At 41.3% G+C, this 26,607-nt stretch overlaps 2 protein-coding genes across 2 annotated transcripts; one reads left to right on the top strand and one right to left on the bottom strand.

The window, feature by feature from the left end:
* Positions 1-18: 18 nt before the first annotated feature.
* On the bottom strand, positions 19-26,607 carry LOC124349598 (autophagy-related protein 16-1-like). The gene is made up of 13 exons (XM_046800339.1): positions 26,402-26,607; positions 26,172-26,311; positions 25,947-26,086; positions 25,713-25,875; positions 25,562-25,650; positions 25,366-25,498; positions 25,130-25,235; positions 24,968-25,066; positions 24,860-24,903; positions 1,846-1,966; positions 1,039-1,300; positions 524-670; positions 19-451 (listed from the first exon to the last, which is right to left on the bottom strand). Exons 1-13 carry the CDS (start codon positions 26,511-26,513, stop codon positions 349-351), a joined length of 1,659 nt encoding a protein of 552 aa, XP_046656295.1. The 5' UTR covers positions 26,514-26,607; the 3' UTR covers positions 19-348.
* Positions 19,025-24,864, top strand: LOC124349472. Its single transcript, XM_046800116.1, has 5 exons — positions 19,025-19,283; positions 20,349-20,887; positions 20,961-21,300; positions 22,701-23,037; positions 23,094-24,864. Exons 2-5 carry the CDS (start codon positions 20,428-20,430, stop codon positions 24,345-24,347), a joined length of 2,391 nt encoding a protein of 796 aa, XP_046656072.1. The 5' UTR covers positions 19,025-19,283; positions 20,349-20,427; the 3' UTR covers positions 24,348-24,864.

Here is a 26,607-nt window from a genome sequence, read left to right as displayed (position 1 = left end):
GATTAGTAATTAAATCTGTTTGGTAAGAAAAACAATTTGTTTCCCCTTAATCAACAACATCACCTAAAGTAAACATTTACACGGTAGCAGGAGTGGAGATACACACCATAGTCTGAAAAAATTACCAGTGTTTATACTAGAAATAATAGAGTGCGAGAAAATGACATGTGTGTGTGTGTAGCACAACTATAACATGAGAGTTTTGAGAGTAAGGATTCTTGACTTTTGGTTAACAATAAGGAAGCTTTCATAGTCGATAATATCGATTCGAGCAACGACGGAATCTAGGCCGACATTCTAGGGAGCTAGATGTGATTGACGCTGGATCAAGCGGAGTAGTTTCGTTTTTCAATTGTAACCTCCGTCTGTCCAAATCACCACGCGTTTGGTTTTATCACAGCTGGCTAATGCATAATCGCTGGGGTGCCAAGCTACAGCTATCACAGCGGAGCTGAAAATCAAACGTTAGACGGACAATCAGATTCACGAATTATCGATTGAAATGTGAATATATTAATAGTACCTGTGCTCTTTGAGTCTCTGTTCAACTACGCTGGTTGCGGTGTTGAAAATGAACACTGTGCCATCCGACGAGCCAACCGAAACGTATTCGCCACTACTGCTGAACGCCGCTCGGTTCCAGTCGCACCCAACGTGGAACTCGTCATCACTACACAAACATAAATCAATAATTTGAAGAATTAGATGCGTTTCCTTCGAAAAATGCGAATTAGAGGTCCGTAAAGAAAATATCCAAGTTTCAAGAACCAACTTATACCGTTCTAGGAGATTAGATTGTTACAGTGACCAGAACCAAAAGGAAACCGAAGGGGAAAACGCACAGGGGCGACGGGAGGATATACATGCTGCGAGAACCGTTAGGGACCAATAAATTAAACTCGGGACTATTGAACGTGAGCCATATCATCACGTTCGACTGGGCATTGAACTAGCAAGCAGCCAAGGGCCGCTCGAGCGGAATGAAATTATTTTCTTTAATCTGTTTTGAATCGAAATAAGAAGCAATGGCGCACTTACGTGAAAGTGTTGCAAATCTTCTGGTTCATTCGCAGGTCAATGGTGACGAGACTGTCGTCGCGAACGCAGGCCAGCAAGAAGTTGCGATCGCGGGAAAGGTCCAGCGAGGTCACTTTACCCTGCAGAAGGATCTCATTGTGGCTGGACTCGGAACGCTGATCCCAGAAGCGAATTTTCTTGTCAAAATGGCCCGATAGAATTTGCACGCCGTCAATCGTCACCAGGTCATTGCAGCTTGAACCAGCAAATTTAGTCGAAATACCTATTGATGAATCATAAATTTTAAAAATTAATTAATTAAAAATACAATGAATAGATTAAATAATATGTCACAAAGAAAAGAAACCCTTTGGGTTAATTTCCTGAATGTCCTTGATTTTTTCTGGGAAAGAGAAAAGTCAACGACCAAGAAAAGAACAGTAAGTTTCAATCGTCAACAATGTCAATATTTCTACGACCCTCATCATTTGATGTCTGATTTTATTTTATTAGAAAAAGAAGTGGTTTTCTGTTGCATCAAATCGTCAAGTCTATAATGAACTAGCTACCACCTAGAGCGGCCACAGTGACCACTTCCTGCTGAACTCCAATAGCAACTGTCCACTATCCGGTATGAAATACGGTATGGCATTTCAAATATACAATCAACAAATATATAGATACTGTTTTTTGTTTTAAACAACATACCATAAGCTAGAAAACTATCGAAAATACTGTCTCAAAATTGGATCCACTCGAACGAATTGTTTGCAAGTTTCTCGCTCGAGTGCAAGTCTAACGAAACTTGAAAAATGTTGATCAACTTACAGGCTCTAGACCGCAGGTCCCAAATCTTCAACGTGCGATCATGACTCCCCGTGACGACCATCGACGTGTCACCCATGAATCGTGCCGCTAGGACCTTGCCGCTGTGCCCGGTCAACGTGTGCTGTAAAAATAGAAACACAAAAAAATAAAAATGAGAGTTACACAGAGAAAATAATACTCCCAAAAAAAGTTCTTAAAATAATAAAATGACACTTGCGCAACACTGGATTTGTTCACGAGATAACCATCAAATGAAAGGGTCAATTGTTTCTTCTTGATTCTACTAGACAAAAGAGAGGATGTAGAACAGGAGGGGGTGGGGAGAGTTCAACAGTCTTTTTCTTTATATTGAATGTCGTGAACTCTAAAGCACTTAAATACAATACGAAGCCCGTACAAATAATAATATGCATGGAGCTTCTATAGTTGTTTGTGATATTTTCCCACGGCCGGTGAAGGACGGTTACACGTCCGCTCACGCTGACTAAGGCATACTCTCAAAAAAGTGGATAACATGTCGAAACGGTAAGCGAAGATGTTTCGGCTTGTAAAAAGTTCGATGAGAATAACAGGGCCCGATAGATTTGCCTTTGCGGTGGTGGAAGCGATCCCCGTTCGATTCACCTAATCTTGGAAATGGAGTCGTTGCCGACAGTTCCATCCGCTTTTCATCACGTGGAAACCGACGAAGAAGAACCGCTCGAAACGCATTCACACGCATTCAACGTTTCCCGGAATGACTCTATGCAATAACATCACACAGAGCCTCGCTAACACATATCTATATACTATAGCGCTAGATGGAATAGCTCAACTAATTGAATTGGGACCAAAGGGATGACTCAAGTCGATAAGAACAACCGTTCAAATGGATAACGCATCAAAGTATAAAGAATGAACGATAGTATGGTTTTATCGCCTATGACGAAATACGAATTCGCCTGAAAAATAAGAAAATACATTTTTTCAAAGAAAAAAAATTGAAAAAGCAAAAACCGCCAATTTTCATATAAAAAGTAACAGTGATAAAAGAGCGAGATACAGGAAAACAGTATCAATTGGTCTAGTTAAAGTCATAAAAATCCCACTATGATGTCAAATAAGGAAGCGAAAAAAAAAAAAAACTGAAAAGATTTCGTTTTTTTTTTTCTTCCTAGAACATTAGTGCAGCAATCAAGGAAACTCTTAGAATCGAGTTCAAAATAAAAATAAAAAAAGAACTGTTTGGTTATTCAATTGATGTTATATTCATGCCGTTTTAAGGAAACATGAGACTTGAATTTGTTTTTCAAAAATCCCGCTGGATAAGAAAGGTCCGAAGATGATGCGAACAAATTTCCTCCAAGAGTCCTGTTTCATTATCTTTCATTTCAGGGTTTCTTTGCGCATTGACCGGCCTTCACGAGAGATTACTATAGAAGCCTAATTACCGTTATTCAAAAAGATGTCGATTGAACTTCGCTGACGTCAAGATCTTTGCAACTGCTTTTCGCCCTCGTTAGTCTAGTCAGTTACACGGGCCTTAGGTTTGACGAGTTATTATATTTCCCTTTGAACTTTTCTTCTTCCATTTTGCCTATTCCTCTTCATATTTTTTTTGTTCTGTCATGATTCATGAAGAATAAAACGCAACCACCAAAGAACAGCTATTCATATCAAATAAGGCAGGTCTAGATAATTTAGGCCATTCTTATACCTAAGGACTGCCCGTCGACAGACCCGCTGACGGATCTTTTGTGGGCACAAGACGACGCGGTGTGCAAGCTCGTCAGGCGAAATGATCGGCATGAAAAGAGAGGAAACGACAACAACAATGACAACTGGGCCAGTAAGTGCAGGCAGCGGAATATAATATGACCACTGTGCCAACCTAACCGTGTGAGATGCTCCAGCCCACGCCAATGGTATATACATTATACACCACCTATAGACTTATATATATTGAATTCAACTGCAATCTTGCTGTAACTGTACGACAGGAAAACGACCCAATTCCAAGCGATCAATGTCACATTTTCTCACGTCTGGTCACGTCAAGAAAAATTCTGTTATTTATTTATTTATTGCGCATAAGATGCCATGATGGGATAATACTGTTGCGTCGTTCCGATCGCACGTCACCAACCGTTTAGACCGGTGGACTATATTGCCCAGCGTAGGTATCGATTAGATCGACTGTTTAGAAGGCATAAAGATGAACAGTTAGACGGTAGGATTGAACTCGTCGCGGCATTGTCGCCCGATTGGTGACGCCCCGTTGAACGAAATGGCCATAGCTGTATAGAAGACACTGTGCACTTGGAAGTTTTTTTTTTCCCATTCGTTCCACCCTGAAATTTTTTTGGTAATCCTCGCTCCGACTTCCGTTCATTCAAATCCGAGAAACGGACTGACCGAGAGAGAGAGAAAAAACGGCGACAACAAGAGAGATTCGGGTTCTTCACGCTAAATCACGCATCGGCCTTCTGAATAATTTCTATTCTTCCTCGTGATTTTTCTTTTCCCATCGCAATTTCTGTGAAAACGAAAACAGTTAGACGACGAGTACTCGCAAATCATTTTCACACTTGTTTAAGCCGGCAAACGGTCAAACGGAACCAATTGCCAAACTGACAGTTGAGTGGCCGAGAAGTGAGAACCTTTTAAAAGACATTCCCGCATTCTAACTGAAAGAAATGGTACAGAACCACAGAAATAGAAAAATCAAAGGCAATTAGTTTCAATCGCAATCAGCTAATGGCGTTGATTGTTTCTATTGTCTCGACGTCGAAAAGGAACTCAACCACCCCCGGCGGACATGTTATTTCTCGAGATGAAACTAATCGCAACCGTTAGAGTTATTTGTTGATCCGTTCAAGCTAAACAAACTCATCATCGTCCGAAAAGTTCATTGCACTTTAAAAAAAAAAGTTCCCTCTTGGTTTCTATCTCGATGTGTCAATGAAGCGTACAAGGCATTTCCGCTCAGAGCAGCTACGGAACTGTGCACTTCCTACCGGTTTCTCTCTCTCTATGCGTGTGTGAATGAAACAGTCGTAATGATTATGTCGGCGAAGATAAACGATGCTCCTCTTGACGTTCTCACCGTAACAGGACGATGGGTTTTTCACGAAATAAAAAATAAAATGAAATGAAATAAAAAAAAGACTTAGGAAATTATTACAGCACTTTCATTTGGCCGGAATAATATAACCCTTTCCGTCGTGAAATAATTCCGGATTTTTTAAATGAACGCGCCGCAGAAAAATAAAAGAAGCGCACTTTTGGCGCGGCTCATTGGCGGCTTCAATCGAGTCTCCCCCCCCCCCCGCCAAAAAATTTAAAAAAAAAGAGCTCCACATTCTTCTTGTCATTCCATTGTCGTTGCGGTTTTTTCTGTGTCCCCACCCGCCGTGCACGTAGACACGACGAAGTCACACGCATCTATCTTGTCCACCCATCTTCCGAAAGAATAAAACTGAATGTGAGAAAGGGTATTCAAACTATTGGAGACGATCGTGCAGATTGCAGAATGCCGAGTTATATAACCCGCTGTATCAATAGAGAGGTAAAATAAGTCTCAGCTTTTTTCTTTCTCGCTCAACATTTCTTCGACCTCAAGGAAGACAGAGTTTTTCTTTCAAGTTTAAAAAATGGTCTTTTTATAGATTTCATTTTTCAATTTAAAAAAATATAATCAAAGGCATAAAAATAGAGGCAAAGGGATTTTAGATTGAACAAAAACAAGAGTTTGTTCTCTTGGCTGATGACCCAAGTCAATGCCCAGGAGCGAACGAAAAATAAAAAAGGCCCAAAATATCACAACTCCATGAGAGATCATGTTACGTAAGAAATGAAAACGTAGATGAGCATTTTCTTAAGGGAAATATATTCGCCGTAATTACTACGTTTTAAAATTCCCTAATAAAAATGCAGATTGTGCCGTGTGCCGGTGGTGGTAAAAAAAGAACGGTCGGAGGTGCACTAGGCAACACCTGCTGAGCTTCAGTCGTTCTCTTTTACGTATACACGACGGTGTAATCAAGAAAGCAGCTCCCCGTCGCAGCCCGTTCAAAATAGTTATGGCTATAATATACAGAGGAACTGGCCAGATTATATATATAGCATGATTTGGAATGCCACCGGAAATGGATTGGAATTGGAGAGTAATAACAGTTTGCTAGGTAACACTCATGAATTTAAAAAATAAATAAATAATTGTTACATTTTTTAAATCAAATTTAAATTTTGATTCGGTGTTGTATGATATTTTCCCCTGCTTTATTTTATGAACATTTTGTAATTCAGAGAACCGTAAAACGTTTCGCAACCGGAGGAAATGCTGGAAGAATTGATGAATGCTTTTCTGCTAAAAGAGAGACTATTAACCGTTGCCGGCCGGCAGTATATTTCATTTTTATCATGTCCATGTATATACCTACTACCTCTTGTTCCTTTTATCCCCCCACTCTTTTCTTTTTGAAATATCACAAAAAAAAACTGTTAAATGACGAAGGATTACTGTTGTGTTAGCAATCTAGACAAAACCCGGCGGCTCGTTGGCGCCGAATTAACTCGCCCTTTTTCATAGACATAATTCATTTCTGTTTTCTTTTCTCCCCTTTGCTTTGAGTTTTTTATTAGTGAAGGACGTCGACCCAGACGTCTGACGGCCACAACACATCGCGGTGTGTGTGTGTGTGATAACATTGAGGATCGATTTCAACCAAACTCTCCAATTCGATGGATATCAGCCAAAAGCCATCATTCAATTAATATTTGGTTGACGCGATCAGACACCGCAAAGGACGGAAAGGACGAATGCAAGAAGACCTTCAAAAGACCCAGAAAATTATGAATTATTCCAAATTACCTCATGAAAAGAAATCTAAATATAACTAGCAAAATTAGCCAGAGGGTAGATAGATGTTACGGCCGGTTTCAATTGTCACGATATTATACAAATTTAGCGGTAATACAATGGTGAGCTTCATCAAATCGATGATGACGGCCTACCAGAAATATTCGGCTACTTTTCAAAGGGCGAACACAATCAACAATGACACGCAGAAAACACTCCAAATAAACACATCCACATCACGTTAAAAAAATTAAAAAAAAATGAAAGCGAATCCGAAACATATCGTCCAGGCTAGCGGTCACGGATGGCCTCGGGCCAAGGATGTGTTTCCACGGCGATTCAAAAGGCCTCACGAATTATGCTCTCACTTTCTGTGTGTACACGTAGTAACACCCCCAGGAACGGATAAAAAAAAAAATGACCGCAACTTCCGCGCTTACACCAAACGTCAAAAAATTCCAAACTGATTTTGTTTTTATTTCATATTTGGCTTTTTTTTTTCTTACCCCTTTTATTTTTACGACTGCGCGCATCTAGTATATGCGATAGTACCCGAAAAAAAAAATCGGCCCGATGGACTCTTCCACCACTTGTGCACTTGTGCATTCTATATATTGACTTGAGTGCAAAGCTTTGGTAGTAAAAGAAATGGCTCACCTTAAAAATAGTACATTAGCTTATAGAGAAAAACCTATTCGATCGGTTCTCGCGATCGGGGGGCTGGCTGCTACGTCGTGCCTCAACGATTTTTCACAAAATTTGGTTGGACTCTTTTATATGAACTGAAATGGCCACTTCACCTTTTTTTTTTTCCTTTTCAGCGTCAAATAATCAAGGGCAATCCAAGCGAAGAAGTTGAAAATTCTTCCCTTGCGCGTGACAATATAAACATTTAAAAAACGCGCTAGCCCAACCCCCAAACTTCAAGTTCGTTAGACTCTTGAAAGTCGTGAAACAGAAAACCTCTTCAATCAGAGCAAGTGGCTGGTTTTACAAGATGGGCGATGGATGCAAACACTTCTCACGACGTGCATTTCCAGAAGGAGAAGAAGAAAAAAATGGGACCCGCAATCATTTCAACAAGATGGTTAGCTCGACTAATCGGGGGTCTGTTTAACGACCGATAATGGAACATGGAAAGGAGTTGGCAAAAGAAAGTGCTGGCTGTTTGTTGTTTTGTTGCCACCCAGCGAGAATGAACCGGTTCGCCTTTTATTCTTCTCCAAGCTGCGAAAGTGAAATGAAACGAGATGGTCCTAATAACGGGAGATGGCGATCAAACGGAACGTAACTAACGCGGAGATGAAGTGAGAGAGAAATTCAACGCTTCTTGTTTTGATTCACCGTGTTGTTGGGTCTCGTGCTGTCCGAAACAAAACAAAAAAGACTTTTGGTCAGCGGCCTGAAAAGTACAGTGTACCCTGATGAGGTTCTTTCATCAGTCACGTGTGCATATAGGCAGCAATCATTTGTACCTTGTTCCCGCGCCATTTACAAACCAACCCTGGGACCGTTCTCACACACACACACATCTCTCTCTCATGATGACGAAACGGCCTGGCGGAAGCTCCAGTCACGCTGACACCTCCTCTGCTTGTACAGCAGGTTCTTTTATCCTTTTAATACAACAAAAGTTGCACAGGAATTATTTGTACAAGATTTGTTGAATCTACAGATATTAGACGATTGCATCTACTCGAGGCGATTTGAGGGTCTTTCCCTATTTGCCTTGTGCAAAAAACTCCGTTGGATGTCAACTCGAGATTACGTCAGTCGAAAAGCTATTCAAATATAAGAAACCAACAGGGACCACCTGGGGACCCGCCATTGACGTACATCCTGACGTGCACTCTGCAACTAAAAAAAGAAGTGGGAAATCCAAATAAGCTTTTCATCATTTCGCGTTGTTATAGTCTATAACGGCATCCAGGGGGGCTAATAAACTACCCAAAAAGTTGTAAAAAATTGTTGGCTCGGCATATCGATATCGATCGACGTCGTAAAATAATAAACATTTTCCCAGCCGACTGGACATGTCGAGCGAAATTGTCTAAATGAAATCCACCCAAGTTTGAAATCATCAGCCACGAAAATAATGGCATTTCATTTGAGACTATAGGCTAGCGTGTCCGGCCTGACCGAGCCATTACAAAATAAAAGAAAGAAATAAAGAAAAAGATACGAGAGCGAGAAACTATCAACTCACGGCGAGAAGAAGAAGAAAAGAATAGAAGGACATTGAGCGAGCGCTGCACACGGTCGAAGCTTCTTCTTCTACTTCTGACCGCGCGCTTGGGTGATTTCGGGAAGGTCGGCAATGTGGTTTGATGGTCGGCCGTTGGTTGTTGTTTTTTTTGAGGCGCGTCACCGCGCCGGAACAAGCGGGCAACAATAGGTTAGATGACCGGAATACGACCCGTTAGAACCAAAGTAGTTCTATGTACACACTGCCGATGTGCAAACAATCCGGCACGCCGAGTACCATTTATTTTATAGATCCTATTCCGAGCGAGTTCGTTAAATGAAGAACAAAAAAAAATAACACAACAAAATTTGATAAGAAATAGAGCGAAGTGGCCATCATTTTAACCTAAAGACCCGAGATTTTTTTTTCTTTTTTGTTTTCCAAACCAAAAGTGTTAAACAGGAAAACCTAACGATAAAAATTCCAAAGATATTCAAAAGACCTAAAAAATAAAGTACCCAAGAAAAAAAAAAGACGACCAGATTTACTTTTTGCCGCGTGAGTCGTTTCTTCCGGTTAAAAGAGTTGGTCGGCCCAGGTGGGGTGGTAAAAAAAAACAAAAAAAAAGAATGTAAATAAATATATAAAAATGGGTATGCACTTCCGCGTGAATCTTTTTCCTGGTTTCTCACGGTCTCCACACCATAGAGCACTAGTCTCTGTACTCTCCATTTTTCCACAAGAGGATTCCGAAAAGAAGAAGAAGACGACGACTTTTGATATCACACACACACACCAAACGCATTAACTCGTCACAGACAAATACTAGAGACGCATACCTCCTTGTGGTCTCTACGGTCAATCGGCAGGAGACAAAGGAGCTACTAACTTTTGTTAAGGAGTGCGAGCGAAACGAAGGGGGGAATCAAGGTTCACAAAATCCTGTCAAAAGTACTAAGTTATCTAATTATCTGCAGCCATTGGAAGGGCGTGGCAGAAGCTATCCATCACCATTGCACAAGCCCAGGTGAAGCAGCCAGACAAAATAAAGTCGAATGCGTGCCGTTTCCCGCTCAATCATTACGCACCCAACAGGAGTGGCCATTTAATTTTTTTTTTTTTTTTTTAGCCAACAGCTGCATACGAACGAAATCGGATAAATGGATTTCGGCGGGTTTTTTTTTCGTGCGGGCGACCGACAAATTTCGTTACAATATTACATTTTTAGAAAGAAAAAAAAATCTCCTGTTCCCCTGAAAGAAAACGGCAACAATTTCGTTTAAAAGCTGCCAAGACGAGCAAGCGTGGAAATATTAATTTGTGCGTAACGCTTTGTTAAGCGAGAATGTTGAGATGATTACTATATATCCCGTGGAATGTATACTTTTGGCGTCTGCTAGACCGGGTTTCTTTTTTCTTTTTCCCCCATTTGGAAAATATTATTATTAATATTTTAAATTCCACGGTTTCTTGGCTTTTTATCCGAGTTTCATTGTGGAAATAAACAAGGGCTCCCTCCGGCGTGCTGTACGTCTTTTATGTCTTTGAATGGACTCTGGCTATATACCCTGGTACCACTCTTTTCAATAAGCGCAATGAAGAAGGGCAATTAAAAAAAAAAAAAAAACGCCGATTCCCGGAATAGGTTTGTCTTCACATTTTTCATTGTGTCACCACCAACAAGATGAACGAACGTGATAAAACTCCTTTGACTGACTCAAATATTCCGAGAAAACGCCGTGAAAAATTTAAAAATTATTAAAAAAAGAAAGAAAGAAGAAGAATTCATCTACCTGACGAATCAAAAGAGATCATTTCACGTGATGTGTCTACGAAGAACCCGGGTCCATTTAATCTTATTATACCCATAGTGCGAAAAAAAAAATAAATAATAATAATCAAAGCGGATCTTTTTTTTATGTTAAGAAAATAAAAGTATTAACGGTTTTTCCCTGTGTTCGTCGACGTCCACGACCTGTTACAAGCCCCTCGTCATCCATTGTCAGCACATTTTAAATGCTTTAGAAAACAAATTTAAATAAAATAAAATAAAAACGCCAACAACAACAACAATCTATTAGTCTTGCAACGACACGCTCATATATTTATCAATTGCTCGCGGCTCTCCCTCTATAGAGATTTGATAAACTAATCACGTCGCCATTCCTTCCGAGTCCTTAACGGGCACGCGCATTGTGTGTCGACGACCGCGTCGTCATCATATGGTCGCTATAATCGTTGCCCTTATCGGGGAGAGGATCTGTTTCCAACGAATTTGATGACCGAAAGAAAAAGACAGAAGAAAAAGAAAGAAGCAAATATATCATCCAAGATCAAGCCAAGTGGATACAGTACATTGTGGCCATTGCTGCATCATCGCTCGAGAAAGGAGAGAAAGGAGAGAGAAGAGGTGCAACACGGTAGCACTAACAAATGACGGCGGTTATTCACCTCTTTGTTAAGATTCTTATAAGTCGAGGAGCTCTTCTCCTTATCATCAACTTGTTGAAAAAACACGCAGGTTATTTTTACTTCAAATATTGTTTGAGCGTCTCAACGGGGTATCTTTCAAATTGAATCAGAGAATACAAAACGGGTATAGATAGCCCATTTGCTTCTTCTTTTGAAAACACGGCGCTTGTTGATTGAATCGAATTATAATGAAACAAAGACTTTGGTAATCTTCTGACGCCGCCAAAACAATATTTCTTCAACAACAATTTAACAACAGTGACTTGTTATCCAATTCTTTACAACTCGGCAGTGACGTCAATATTTCAAGACTAAAAGAAAAATTCAATAAAAGTCCTTGAAATCACCTCTATATCTGACGCGTGATCCAGACCAAAGAACCCGATGAGCAGGTCTTGTGAATTTCACTCTTCTCAGACCAGTTACCACCCTAGCCAATGATCAAGACTGCAGTGTACACACAGTAGATAAACATGTCAGATTAAAAACCACACAAGACTGACCAAGCCAGCTATTTACGATCGTTCATCCAAGTTGGGTTGATCGACTTGATTCCGACACCTGCTCTTGACAACTACAACAACAACGGCTAATCCTAATCGAATAATCTGCCGACAACAATTGAACACGATTTAACAGTCGACCACTTTTTTAGGTGGTAGAGTCCGTCATGCGAATCGTTCAACAATTTCTTAACAAGGCTCAAGACAAGTTTTGATTTTCTGATCTATTCAAAGTGTAATGTGTTTTGAATAATTCCAGAGCTCTCAAAAGAATTTTTTTTTCCGGACTATTGGCTCGTTAGATCCGCAATCGTGAGAAGCCGATTTCTATAGGACTGCTTGGATGTAAATAAGGCTAGACGAATGTCGGGCACAAACTAGCGCACCAACCGGAACAAAGTGAATTCAAAGAATCGCAATACGAACTGATCCGCTCCGTCATGTCACATGTATAATACGTACGTAATACATACATACTTATTTCGTCTGCGGTCGTGACTGGTGTGTCGAGTTCATTCTAGCGACTCTAACTGTACACACATAATCTAATCAGCCGGCTTCCAACATTATCGCTTCAACCCTGTTCGACTGGATTTTTTCTTCTCTCCACATTTTTCTTTCCTTTTGTCTGGTATTTATGGTTTCCAAAGAGAGAAGGAAACAAACGCCAATGATGATGATGACATTACGAACCGCATAACAACCTTCCTTGGGTATTGACCAGCGGCAAAATGTCAACCACCTTCCTTAAGGTGGGAATCGTCTATATAGATTCCTCCATCCCCCCCCCCCCATATTCTGATGGACTGCCAAGAGACAAGAGAAACCCCAAAAAAAGAGATTTTTCCTTTCGTTTATCATCATGACTTCTTCTTTCACGTTTCTTTTTGAAGATACCTCCTATACCATTTCTATTTTCTTTTTGTCTTTTTTCAGAGCACCGCAAGTTTCCACTGGCTGCGCGTGAGAAAGCGACGGTCAACTCCCGCGTTTCAATCCACATAGCCGAGGCTCTGGTGGAGCAACATCACGAGGCTGTCCGAACGTGATATACCACCCACCGCAAAACAACATCGGCCGATTATTGAAAGAAGGAAAAAAAGAAAAGACATTCAAGTGAAAAACGCTCACTCACCGAGGACACAATCGAAGGAAATAATCCACACAAAAGGACACATCTCTCTCTGAACTTGGCATTCAATGCCCGATACACACAATCAGATCCTTCTATATTTTCTCGAGTGCGATTTAGAATTTAAAAGTTACCATCATCGTCGTCAAACACAGGAAATTAACGTATATAAATTATATAGAGTACGGATATTATTAAATATATAGACTGTGTGTCGACGCTGACACCGGATACAGATAGCGGGTGCGGCGGTGGTGTTTATTGACGTCGACGATTATCTCTCGCTTGGCGTTACACCAAAAGAATGTCAATAAAAAAACGAAAGAAATTGATTCACCGCCACCGCTACTGCTGTAAAATAAAAAAAACCAGCCTTATAAGTCCACCTTCGGTCACTATAGGGCATTGACGTAATGCGGAAAAATAAAAAGATGATCATCTCTCATGCACGAAAGAGAGTTATGAAATCACACATCCTAGCCCACTCTATATCTAGTGTTTCAAAAAAATTTCAAATTCAAAATGTCAACAAGAAAAATGGAAAAAGACAACAAGAGAATTTGCATCGTCATGGACAACGCAGTCGGGGTGCACCCAAGAGATGAATAATACTCCCGGCTGTTTATTGATTTTTACCTTTTGTAACATTTTTTTTTTCCTACTGAATGTATACACAGCGGCATCAGCGCCGTTCCATTCAATGATATTTACGTTCGTATGTTTAGATTTTGTACAAACACCCAAGGTTATTATTGTCCGGTTGATTGGTTCGTGACCGGTCGAACAACAAGAGCTTTTATCACAAACACACAACCACAATTTAATATCTTACGAAACTCTTGGCAAGACAGAAAAAAAAACCTCTTATTTTATACTGGGAAGATCCGCTATTTATTCTTCTATTCATTAGAGTGCATCGGCATCACTTTCGTTCCCTTTTTTCTGACGGTGTATACGGGGCAAGAAAACAAAAAACAAAAAACAAAATAGAGGCCATTCATGAGGCATAACCAAACTTGGACGTTATTCAACATTACGCACTTCTTCTTTCTAGCTTAAAAACACATTTCGGTTACCCTTTCACTAACTTCCCCGCCTCTCCAACAAGAACAGTTAGACGATAAATTTCAAGAGCTCAACGCGTAAGTGCAAGTGTAGCGATAAAAGCTCCAAGGAACAGAGAAAGAGAAAAAGAAATGAAAGAAAAAGTTGAAGACATTGGAAAAAATAAAAGTGAGACGGAGCTGTTGCCAATGTTTCACATCCGGTTATTTTTTTAGCTCTGTAATCAACTCAAATAAAAAATAAAAAAAAGTAAAAAGGAAATTCCAAATTCAAACGAGGAGGTTTTCCAAAAGTGAACTGGAGGAAGTCGGTTCAAGAATTTCGATTGCATTTTTCCCTGATGAAGTAGTAAATCAAATAAGGAACATTAATCGCGACGAAGAAAAATATTACGCACGACAGATGGACAGCCGGACAAATCCAATCAAGAAAACCTAAGGGTCATTATCACGAGCAGTCGGGCAGAAACGAAATACAGAAAATACACGCAGAGAGAGGCAGGCAGTACCAGCAGTACTCCGAAGATGAATTGGCAGAAGAATGTTTGGCCAACACAAAAGACCGTCAGCAGACCCAAAGTCAAATGTTTTGCTTGAACGGCAGCAGCGCTCGGCAAGAAAAAAAAAGGCAACAACCGTCGTTTTAAACATTCGTCCGTCCGACTCTCCCATCCAGCAACAAGAGTCATCGGCCGCAGTGAAATGGATGGAAAAGATAGAAAAAAGACCCAACGCGTCTTTTTTAAAAACAATTTCGCTGCTAAAAGAGAGAGAGTGGAGGTTGAAACAAGACACGTCTAATGAATGGCTACCATCCGTTGCGACTTTTCTTCACCTCTTTGATGTTATTTTCATATTTAACTTTTCTCTTGCAACTGATATTTTTTTCTTGTGTTTTCCGATGACAGCCGACAGCAGTCGACACGTTCAAAAAGGCTGGCGACGGCCACCAATGTGTCTGGCAGCTCTGGCTCAAAAATAAATCGACCAAGCGCAAATGACGAATAATGGAATGTCGACGAAGAAGAAGAAGAAGAAGAAAAGTCTTGAAAGATAAAACAGCGCTGAATGCGGCAGGAGAAGAAGTCAGGAAGAGTAAACAAGTGATGATCACAGACATAGGGAGCCCCTCCAGCTCCGTTCAACTTGAGACCATTCCCTTTTGTTTGGCTGGCCATTTCTTCGACTTTCAATTTGACACTTGATCGACACCCTTCCATGAAATTTCGTCGATTCTTCCCGATCTAAGAATGCTCGACAATACGAAACGTAGAGTTCAAAAACCAAATAAAATGGAAGGCCGTTATTTTTCTTTTGGTAAATAAAAATGTGAAATTAGACCTAGGGGTTCTCAATAAACCGCAAAAAAATGTATGCCACAGTCAATCAATCTGACAGAGACAACCTCGACTTTGCTTGCCATTCACCACAAGAATTTTCTTCTTGTTTTCTTTCCGCTCAAATCAGATATGTTCTCATTATTATAAAGGCCAAGTTGAAATGGCGTTCGGACAAGGGAAAATCCCACCGAAAGAAGAAAAAAAAATAGATAGAAATCTTAAATAAGCGAACCAAAAAGGATGGAATAAAAGGCCTTTTCTGCGATAATTTGGATGTGTTTACGCTGGAAGGGAGGGAGAACTTTTGAAAATTCTCACGGGGGTGTGACCGCAGCACTGCCGCCAAGAACATTTCTGTTTTCATTTCGAGTTTTGTTTTAGATTTTTCAATTGGGCAATTGGAATGTTGAACAAAAAAAGAAAAGAAAAAGATTGTAGACTTGGATTCGGACATCAATTACGGTCATTCCCTATGCCTAAATCACTAAACTCCAGCCAATGTCAATGTGGACGATCGTGATTCGTGAGCCACCGGTAAAGACAAAGCCACAACAAAACGGCCGCAAAAGAATCCCTCCTTCTTCTTCTTCTCCCCCCTTAAAAAATAAATAAATAATAATTTGAAGCAACTGGCGGCTATATATAAGCGCGCGGTCATCCTCACGATTTTCTTCTTCTTCTTCTTCTGCCGGCCATGATTTTCTCGGGGTGAAAGACATGGGGTTGCGCTTATATTATTATTATACGTCTGACAAACAAGTTTTAAAAAAAAAAAAGAAAAGAAAAACAGCTGGCAAACTTATGTTACACCTAACCCGCCCATTCCATCACCGCGCCGCCAAATATATCCAAATATCATCTTTAATCCTTGATTTAGTTTCTGACCGAAAAGATGGTCAAGAAATTTTATGTGACGGTCAGGTTTGTTATCCTTCATATTTTCAAGGAGTTATAGGACTTTCATTTTCTTTTCTGTTGAAAAAGAAAAAGAGAATCAAGTTTTCTTTGAAGTACATTTCGTTCCTCGTCATTGTATAATTGCGTGGGCATCCGTCACCCAAGGCTAAGGTGGCTTTAAAAGAAGAAAAATCTAGCTCTTAAAAAAGAAATGACGCCAGTTGGTGTTTGTTCCTGCTGTAAACACAGTCGTCCTCTGTGTCGGGAATCATTAATCACCAACACGCCAACGGGTCCGAGTGTGTCCGAGCACTATTGTTATTTCCCCCCTTAGGATTTTGATACGAAACGCACTTGTGAAATTAAACAAAAATGAATAAAAAGAAAAAAGGAAAAAACAAAAACAAGAGTACCCAGAGCTTTTACCCATCTTAAAAAGGAGATGGAAGGAAAACAAGCGAAAGAATAAATCAATAAATAAAGAAATAGCCACCAATGCGCCATTCTCTCAACTACAAGTATGAGCGAAAAGAACTGTATTTTTTCTTATTTCGCGAGAAGCCCGAGCCGCGCGGTGAGTAAATGCCGGTTCAACCGACTGTAAATAACACACGGCACCACTCAACACGGACTAAGGACAGGAACGGAATAAAAAAGAAACATCCGCGCGATGATTTCCAGTCATTCAATACGTCGTCCAATTTAAGAAGAAGAGACCAAACCGGTTTATCGGCCCGTAACGTGTTTTCTACACACACATATGTACTCTCGTATATAAAAACACAGTAGCATAAAAGAGATGAGAAGAAATACCAAATGACCGTTATATTGATTGACCCTTTCGGAATCATGGCGGCCAACTTGGGCATTTCTTGAAATGTGAAATACGAAGAAATAAAGGAACTCTTTTCTTTCTTTCTTTCTTTTGACGCCCATCCAAGAAATGGGTAACCGGCCGAGACCGTCCTATCGGACACGACAAGACTTGGCTGTTTCCACAACCACAGGCATGGGAATAGAAGGCGCGCGCGCGCGCATGGAAGTATAGGACGGAAAAAGTTGTTTTTTTGTCGTCGTCTTTTCCGGTGGCGAGCCAGCGAGAAGGTATTCCATCGACCGCACCAAAATGCCACACCATGTACCACCACCACCGCCACCACCACCACCAGTTCGAGGCAAACAGCCTTGTCTCCTTCCGTTCCATCCCAACTGCTGGCCAACAGGTTGTTGGCACTAGCCAGACTTCTTTTTCTTTTTTGTTTTTCTCTCTCTTCCATTTCGTCTTCTTCTTCTTCTGTCTTTCCTATTACATAACTACACAGTGTGTCCGGCCATCGACAAAATGTGCAGTAGTCGATGGAGAGAGAGTATCGAGAAATTATCCATCCGTACTCGATTCGCCAAACATGATTGAAATGATTCCGTTTCGCTGAAGTGGGTAATCAGTGGAACCGGCAACGTACCACAAGAAAAAAGGTGAAACAAAAAATAATTGACACCGCAACCAATCATACGAGAATGAGATGAAAGACTTTTGATCTTGGCGTTCACCGTTATTCGAGCTGTATTGTTTTTTTTTCCACTATTAAATTTTAAAAAACATTTCGCCCGGCTCTAATTTAAATTCCGTAAATCAATTTTCGGCTGGGGGGCCGGCCGGAAGAAAATTTCAAATTTGATATGGGAAATGGCGCGCATCACATTTAAAAAAAAATCTCCGTACTGGGGACATTGTAACAATAATAATAAAAAAGACAACCTTGCCGAGACAAAAAATGAAGTGAAATTCTACCAACAGACTCGCCAACAGATGCGCGACGAACTGGCGACTTTTAAACAGTTTTTAATTTTGAAAAAAAGAGCTTCATTTAATGGGTCTCGTACGAGATGATGAAGGAAAGAAAACACCGACAGACATGTGTTGGATTTTAACTTAGTCGAACGAGACAAAAGCCGAGCGAGATATGACAGGTGAGAGGGAGTGACAATTGGACTCTGTCATAAGTACATGAGACTCTATAGAAATTAAGAATCGTAACAATAAAAAGGATTGCGGGAGCTTTGCGACAACACACGCACCGCAAAGGTGATGCTCATACCCCCATACAAAAAAGGTAGCCGAAAACGTCAAGGGGTAGTTGGCCTGAGCTCCCGAGCTCAGGTAACTGACCTCCAAGGGATTTTTATTTTTATTTTTTTGTTAAACGCACGGCCAACTCAAGTTCCAACCGTCGGTACCATTTTGAAGGCATTTAATTCAACAAACAAAACATGTCGAATTATTACCAGCAACGAAAACGTTTCAAAATCACTACGGTGGGATTTGTGCTTTGTCAACCCGAAATAAATAGAATGGGAAAACGGCGAGATTTGAAAGGGGGAAAAATACGATATGAATTATTGAATATGACGGCCGAATGCGTCGTCGACCGAGGATAGTGTAGTAACTAAGTACAGTGGACTAGAGCGTCGCGCGGGGGAGGGATGAAACGGACTCCCGAAAAATGCTGGTTGGCTGCTAGGAGACGGGCGAACGAATGAAAGAGGGAAAGAAAAAAGGCCCTGCAGGTTGGTGTAGGTATATTCTGACGTCAAGGAACCTTGACCATGAAATAAGGCAAGCCAAAGAAAAAGTAGGAGGAGGAACATCCTCGTGCCGTAATTCCGGAAGAGGGCATTCCGCCGCCGTGATACTTCCTCCGCGACGCGCCCGCGGTGCCCCCACCTCACGATATAAAAGCACCGGCATCGCAGCAGTTGATATCATTCCAACAGCGTCTTTCAAACAGTCCTCATTCCAAGAGGTGCTCTCCCATTCCAACCAAATCATCAGCGGATCACCCAACCAAGTTTGAGCTTTTATTTATTGGGCCGACGAAGTGAGCCTTTCGATCGGATTCCCTAGTTTTCTGTCATCAGTTTTCTTTTCAACGCCCTGCATCTTTTATTTATTCCGGCGAAAAAAAAACCAACCCGAGGACACATTTGATCGACGACCTTGCAAGGTAAGCCAAAATTTGGACAAAAGTGTAACACTTCTTTTTAAAAAAGGGCGGTAGAAAAAACGAACATTTGAATCACCTTAAGTAAACGGTCAATTTGTAAAACTTTGAATACTGGGGCGCTTAGCGGTGATATTTGGATAGATTCATTTCTAACCCGCTCAGATCATCAAATGTCCAGTTTCGTTTAATTCTTGGTCCAGTTAGCAATATACACCGTTCGTTTCACGACGGACTTTAAACTCGGTTGATTGCGGTTCACGCTACAATCCACAAGAACAATAAAGACAAAAAAAAGGCCAGTTTGTGATGCTTGAAAATTGCTCGATAAAATTTAAAAAAAATGTAAATGTCTTGAGCGGGAGACCAAGATGCAATCAAAATATCGGAAACTAACCGGTCAATAACCTTCAGTTATTTAAACGCCATCATTTTCGATTGGAACCGTCAGGGTTAAAAAAAAAAGTCGAATGCTTCGTCATGCCAACATCAATAATGTCCGATTGTATTCCCTTTTTACTTTTCTTTACCTAAAAGAATTCGAGATCCCTAATTGACTTGTTAGCGACTCTTGGCGAAAAAAAAAAAGGGTATTGCAAATCACCTCGGGGTAATTCTTCACTTGATGTCACATTCAAAGACAAACTTCACCCGTCACGGGCGACTTGTAAGAAAAAAGGGATGGACGAACGAGAGGAATACCTTCCAGGTAGAGAAAATAGGAGAAAAGACAAAACGACTGCGATGCTTGAGTAAGTCGAGATGCTCCGGGATTTGAACTCGATGGAGCAAGGACACTTGTTACACCTAGTTGGTAAAAGCAGCAGCAAAGGGAAAGAAAGGGAAAGGACTCTATTACAGAGTAGTATACGGTACACCCAGGGCTGTATTTGGATTCCCTTGGCCTTTTCCTTACGGTCCAATGACTCTTGAGGTGCTCACGTGTAGTGCGACAGTCAAGCGTGACCGGTTCAACGAACTTTACACATTTAATCAACATGTGAAATGTTCATTAGAGTCATTTTAAATAATTTCGCATCAATTATTTGTTTCGTTTTCTGACAACAGGTTCTAAATCGCTGCGATTGAAGGAATCAAAAAGCCTGTGAGTTTATTTGGAATTATTGATCCCATAACGAAGCGACAGATGGCCAAACAAAGAAGTCAGCCGGCATCACACCTGGTGTGGTCGGCTATTTACATCGTTCTGATGGCAGTCGGGATGATCGGCCTAGCCGAGGGTCAATTCACCGACACCGACGAAACCAGCGGTGCACCAACAACGCCCGTTAACTTGAGTTCGTCCACTAGCGTAGCCACCACGGTGGTAACCCCGCAACCACCGACGCAACAATCATCATCGGGACCTTCGTTTGCGGCTACTTCGCCCGCTACAGCCGGCCTCAATTGCCCGGAGGATAGCGTGACTTTCGAGCTCATCACTGGTTACGTCTACTCGGCACCGGCCGATATGCTCGACTCGCAGCCGGGCACGCTCATGCTAACCGATTGTATTCAGACCTGTCGGCAAAACACCAGCTGTCAGTCCATCAATTACGAGACCGGACTTTGTGTTCTCTTCAGCTCCAACGCTGATGCTATGCCAGGTAAGCATCACAACTTGAAATAGTTTTGGCGGGCAATTTAAATTCAAATTTCTACTTCCCCCCTCCCCAACAGGTGCTCTGACCACTTCGCAATTCCCCGTCTTCACTTTGTACGTCCAAAAGAATTGCCTTCGCATCACAGTGGGTCCCACTGAACCCGTCGAGTCCATTACCGATGGCAGAGGAGCTCTCCGCATTAGCCCGCCCAGCCAACGCAACCCAGCGCTGAGACCTCAACGCGTTCCGACCAGCCGAGCCGAGCCAGTGGGTGCCAACACCGTCTGCAATCGCGCCTGGAGTTTCGAGCGAGTCCAGGGCTACGAATTGGAAACTCTAGCCAAGCGCCGTCGTCGTGTTGCTAATCGCCAGGCATGCGAGGAACTCTGTCTCGGAGAACGTGAATTCACTTGCAGGTGAGTTTGATTTTTTTTTTTTACTTTCGATTTCTTTCTCTTGAAAATCAATCGGGCACGAAACCAAAAAAGTACAAACATTAAAGAAAAGGGAAAAAACAGCCTATTAACGTAGAACCTCCCCCAAAAAATGTTTTAATTGCATTCAAGCCGGCGAGAAAACGCCGTTTTCTCACACATGGCAATTTAATTTCGTCTTCGCCAAGGCAAAATGTTTCACAGGCAGGGATGCGTGACTGACCACCTTCAGGCCTGTAGCAGACCATTTTCACACAGAACCCCAACTGTTGTTTATAATTGAGAGTGAATTGCGAAACGCATACACAAAACGAACCTAGCCCAACTACTATGTCCGGTAGGGAAAAAAAATAGAGAGACAGTTTCAAAAGCACGGGCAATAAAAGCAGTCATGATTAAGTTCCGCTATTAGACGTCAAAGAAACCGACGTCTATGTAATTTGAGACCACTAGTCCTACATTATAAAGTTTGTATTTGGATACATTAACTGTTCCAACAGAGTGAACCTTTTATCACGTGAATTTTAATCGATTTCAATCATTAAAATTCGCGCAGAGAAAACAAAATTACAAAAATCAACAATGATAGATCTGCACAAAAAAAAAGACTAGATAATTTGTTGAGCGGGAATTTGAAAAACAAAATTCTACCTAGAAAAATCCCCAGTTCTCCTTTCTAGCAAGATTGGGCAGCTACATTTCTTTAGTATTCAAAGCGGCGTTCTTTTTATTTGCCTGGACCATGAACCGTCGACAACAGATGGCATTCTCCGTGGACCACCACTGTATCCTAACTCTATTCAATAACAGCGTCTAGGTGTTTGAAAGCATTCAAAAGAGGTTGAAAGCTCTCAGAGCTACAACATAACTGTTGACACACCTAATCTAAAAGTAGAAGAGGTCTAATAAAATCAACAACGGGAAGTTTATCACAAACATTCTTTTGATGCTGTTCGTCACGGGATCAATGATAACGTTAGCTCAGAACAGGACATCACCAGAAAAAAACAACAAACAGATTGGATATCGACGACAAGTAGCGAGACTTTAAAGAGCAGCGAACTTGAAAAGACCTTGTTGGCGGTTGTTCACTCGGGCAAAACGTCGTTTAGTTCTATTCTAAAATGACATACGAAGCCACGATAAGGGCTTTTAAAAAAAGAGAGAAAGGAAAACTGAAAGTACCATCTGGTGCCGATTTCTCACCACCGAAAGTGTTATGGCTCACGAACAGGTTTTCCCTACTCATCTTGTTGAAGGAGGAAAATTGTTGAAACGCTCCATAGATTTCTTTCGTCGCACGCAACAACAATTCCCAATGCAGGAAAATAACCCAAAATATTTTTTCGTTTTCAATTTTCAATTGTTCAAAATAAAAATAGATCCGTGAATTTCAACAACGTCACTGGTGATTGCCGACTCTCTGACATGGACCGTCACACGATGGCCGGAACTGGAGCTTTCAAGCCATCGACCAGCTCTGACTACATGGAGAACAACTGCGTCGATGATCCCGTCAAACTCTGCGAGTTCCAGAAATTGGAAGGCCGCATTCTCAAGACCGTCGACTCAGTTTTCCAGGACGTTAGCACCATCGATGATTGCCGTCAACTCTGCCTCACCGCACCCTACCGCTGCCACTCTTTCGACTACGCTGACACTGGCGAGAACGTCTGCCGACTCAGCCATCACGCTTTGGCCACTTTGACCAACATTCAGGTATTGATTTTTCCCCTTTCTCGTCAACAGAAATTTAAAACGAACAATTCAATTAGGAACCTTACTTGGAGATTGCCGGAGCAGCCACTTACGAATTGAGCTCATGCTACAATGTCACGATCGACTGCCGCTCAGGCGACATGGTGGCCAAAATCCGCACCAGCAAAATCTTCAACGGAAAGATCTACGCAAAGGGCAGTCCCAACTCGTGCGTCAATGACGTCACAGCCAGTCTCGATTTCGAGCTCCGCATGGCCTACAACGACATCGAGTGCAACGTTCGCAAGGACGGACAGGGCCGATATTCCAACGACATCATTCTCCAACATCACGACCGTATCATCACCAGCGCTGATTTGGGTCTTTCCGTCCATTGCCAGTACGATTTGGGCAACAAGAGCGTCTCCAACCAGGTCGATCTGGAGATCACCGGCGACATTATTCCAGTTCTCAGCGAAGAAGCTGTCGTCGAAGGTCCCAACGTGGTCATGCGAGTTACCACTAAAGATGGCGTCGACGTACCATCTGCCCAAGTTGGTGATTCCCTCGATCTCCGCTTCGAGATCGTCGACAAAAACAGCCCGTACGAGATCTTTGTTCGCGATTTGGTCGCCCTGGATGGAGTTGACAGCAACGAGATTCTGTTGATCGATGACCGCGGGTGCCCCACTGATCCCAGCATTATGGGCGTCATCGATAAATCCGCCGAATCCAGCAAGATCCTTCTCAGCGCATTCGACGCCTTCAAATTCCCATCGTCCGACAAGGTTCAATTCCGAGCTTTGGTCTCACCCTGTCTGCCGTCCTGCGAGCCTGTCAAATGCGACGTGGCCGACTACACCGGTGACGTCCGTCTTCTCGATTCCTACGGTCGCAAGAGGAGGGCACTCTCACGAGAGAGACGCGATGCTAACTCAGAAGAGGTCCTTGTCGTTCAAACCATCGAAATCGTCGACAGATTCAACCCACCACCAGCAGCAGACTTATCTGACAGCGTGATGGAATTGGAAAAAGAGAGGAACCACTACTCGTTCATCAACGATTTCAAACACGGCGGCAATTCTTCATTGACTGAAGTTTTCATCAAAGAGAAGCTGTCGGGCAGTAGTTGCATCAACACGCTCGGCCTCATCATTGCTGGAGCTTTGTTCTTGGCCGCCCAATTGGTCATCATCGTCGCTTGGACTTACATCTGGCAAAGAAAGAGGCGTGCCAAGCAACAAGATAACATGACCATGGTCGATGTAGCTGTCAACAACCTCCACCAGCTCTACAATCCTAGCAACGCAGGTTATTCTCGAAGACTTTAAAAACCGTTCCAGCCACAGATTCTTTGTCGTCGTCGTCGTTTTTTTGTAATCTCCTCGGTTGGTATTTTCCCAAAAAATGTTTCCCTCCCAGACAATGTGACTCACCAAGGAATTCAAGGAATCATCTATTCCTCTCCTCTGATGAGTCACAAGGTCACATACGTGGTTTCTCTTGATTTGGGGCTTTGAAAGCGAGGTGACGGGGTTATTCTATCGTTTCTGAATGAGGTATTCCTTTCCTATTGATATACTCGACTCAATTTGTTACAATTATTCCTAGGCTTAAGATTTTCTTAGTAAACCTATGACATGAAATGCTTTCCATCCCTTCTCCCACCCTCCTTTCACTCCGTTTTTAGTGCAATCAAATTAACTAGTGTTTGCAATCGATCTTTCTCCTTATTTGAAATTAAGGAAACGAATCTAAAATTGTTCCCCCTCTGTGTACATAGAATCGGTCTCTTTTTTTCCAAAATTCAAAAATACAATGGAGTTTGATTTGTCAAACTTACCCTCAGCCTTTGGTCCTCTACCGTCCATACACGTGTGGCAAAATCTATTTTGGTTTTTAGAAAGTGTTAGTTACTATCGTTAAAAGATTTCATCTGGTAATGTATTACCGTTGGAAGCAGCAAGAATCATCGCTCCGTTGGGATCGAATTCTACTGAGGTGATGCCGGCGTTACTACCTGTAAGAGATCCTCGAAGTGAACAACTATCTAAAAAGATTAGAAACAAAATTGAGGTGAGTATAAGTTTTTAGAAGATTAATTATGTCTTACTTTGACCAACATCCCATAACTTGATTTTTCTATCGCCTCCACCAGAAGCCAACATTCGACCAGCAGCATTGAACTGTAGCGCATTGACTTCTCCTTCATGAGCTTCCTATATGGTCAGACACACACAGTTCAATCATAGTTATAATATCGTATGTAATGTTTTAGTACAGAAAATGATTCTCTTGTGTAGAGTAGTCTCGTAGTGTAATTTTGGCCTACAGTGCTACATAACTTACAAATTTGGAATGGACTTTTGTCGGAATCGACGATGAGAGTAGAGGCGTTTCGAATAGGATTCTGTCTGTACTAACTACTTTGACTTCACTTGCTGCTTCCTCAAGCTCCTTTTGCATTTGAGCTTGTTTAATCCTATTGAAAAAAATTAAACAATTAATCTCACATAACTAATTTTTTGTTAATGTTGAAACCTACTTTACAAAATGCTCATTTTCTTTATTTAATATTTCAGCATCATGGGCTTTATAGGCCATCAACCTCTCAACCAGGGCAATGTTTTCAAACTAAACCAGATTTCAATTTAAGTACAAAAATCAACTAGAAAGACTAACTATGTTTAACTTACATGAAGAATTTTTAATTTTTCTTCAATGGAGGCATATGCAATCTGCAAAGCTTGATGTTCATCTCTTAGCACCTGATTACCTCCCTCAATCTCTGAAAGACTTATCTCCAATTGCTTTTTTTCATCCTTCAACACAATAATAGTTGTTTCTGCTTCGTTTAGCCTGACAAAATTTTTGCAGTGAAGAGTTAATGACTTATCGAGCACATGTTATGTAGTTTTTGTTTGACTTACAAGGATTCTTTTAAGCTAAGATTCTTTTCAGTTTCTTGCAATTTGCTGGTTAAGTCAACTATTTGTTGAGCATGTTCTCCTTTACGACGATGAAGATTTGTCAATTCTTCTTGCAGTGAATAGATCTTCTGTTCCAAAATCTATTCAATAAAATTAAGATGAAGTTGTGTCTAAGTAACATTTAAGCCAGTTTTCATGCTAAATTAAATTTGAAAATTCACTAACTGAAGATTTTTCAGGTGCCTTATTTCCTTCACATAAACCTTGGCCATTTTGTAGACTCTCTTGCCTAAGTTTCTCATTTTGGATAGTAAGTAAGAGAATCTCATGCCTTAGTTCTGACACGGCATCAAATAACTTGTTATCTAATTAAATTGAAAAATTGCAAGATTTATAGCAGACACACCACATGTTATTTCAAATAAAAATTTTTTAAATATCAACCATCAACTTACATGTAGCTATGAGAACTTCAAATGGCTCTTTTTCTCGATAATTTCTTTTTTCGATTTCCTTAACTATAACTCTTCTAATTGAAAGCTCGATATTTGAATACGCTAGAGCCATGTTTACAATCTAATCACTTAAAACCAAAACAGTGATCGTTTTGCAAAAGACTTTCAAGGGCCAGTGCATCTGCAAAAAGTAAATAAAAACGAGG

The sequence above is a fragment of the Daphnia pulicaria genome, chromosome 7 (assembly GCF_021234035.1).
Source record: "Daphnia pulicaria isolate SC F1-1A chromosome 7, SC_F0-13Bv2, whole genome shotgun sequence".
NCBI classification, from domain to species: Eukaryota; Metazoa; Arthropoda; class Branchiopoda; order Diplostraca; family Daphniidae; genus Daphnia; species Daphnia pulicaria.
The sequence above is the reverse complement of the archived record's forward strand: the minus strand, read 5'-3'. Positions and strand labels throughout refer to the sequence as shown.

What these genes read in the sequence shown, in the direction of transcription:
- LOC124349598 (XM_046800339.1), bottom strand. Translation starts at nt 26,513, where the DNA reads ATGGCTCTAGCGTATTCAAATATCGAGCTTTCAATTAGAAGAGTTATA. An exon ending in AAAAATTAAAAATTCTTCAT is followed by an intron (nt 25,651 to 25,712) that starts GTAAGTTAAACA and finishes AATCTGGTTTAG; the next exon opens with TTTGAAAACATTGCCCTGGT. An exon ending in CAAAAGTCCATTCCAAATTT is followed by an intron (nt 25,236 to 25,365) that starts GTAAGTTATGTA and finishes CTGACCATATAG; the next exon opens with GAAGCTCATGAAGGAGAAGT.
- LOC124349472 (XM_046800116.1), top strand. Translation starts at nt 20,428, where the DNA reads ATGGCCAAACAAAGAAGTCAGCCGGCATCACACCTGGTGTGGTCGGCT. An exon ending in CAACGCTGATGCTATGCCAG is followed by an intron (nt 20,888 to 20,960) that starts GTAAGCATCACA and finishes CCTCCCCAACAG; the next exon opens with GTGCTCTGACCACTTCGCAA. An exon ending in GAACGTGAATTCACTTGCAG is followed by an intron (nt 21,301 to 22,700) that starts GTGAGTTTGATT and finishes AAATAAAAATAG; the next exon opens with ATCCGTGAATTTCAACAACG.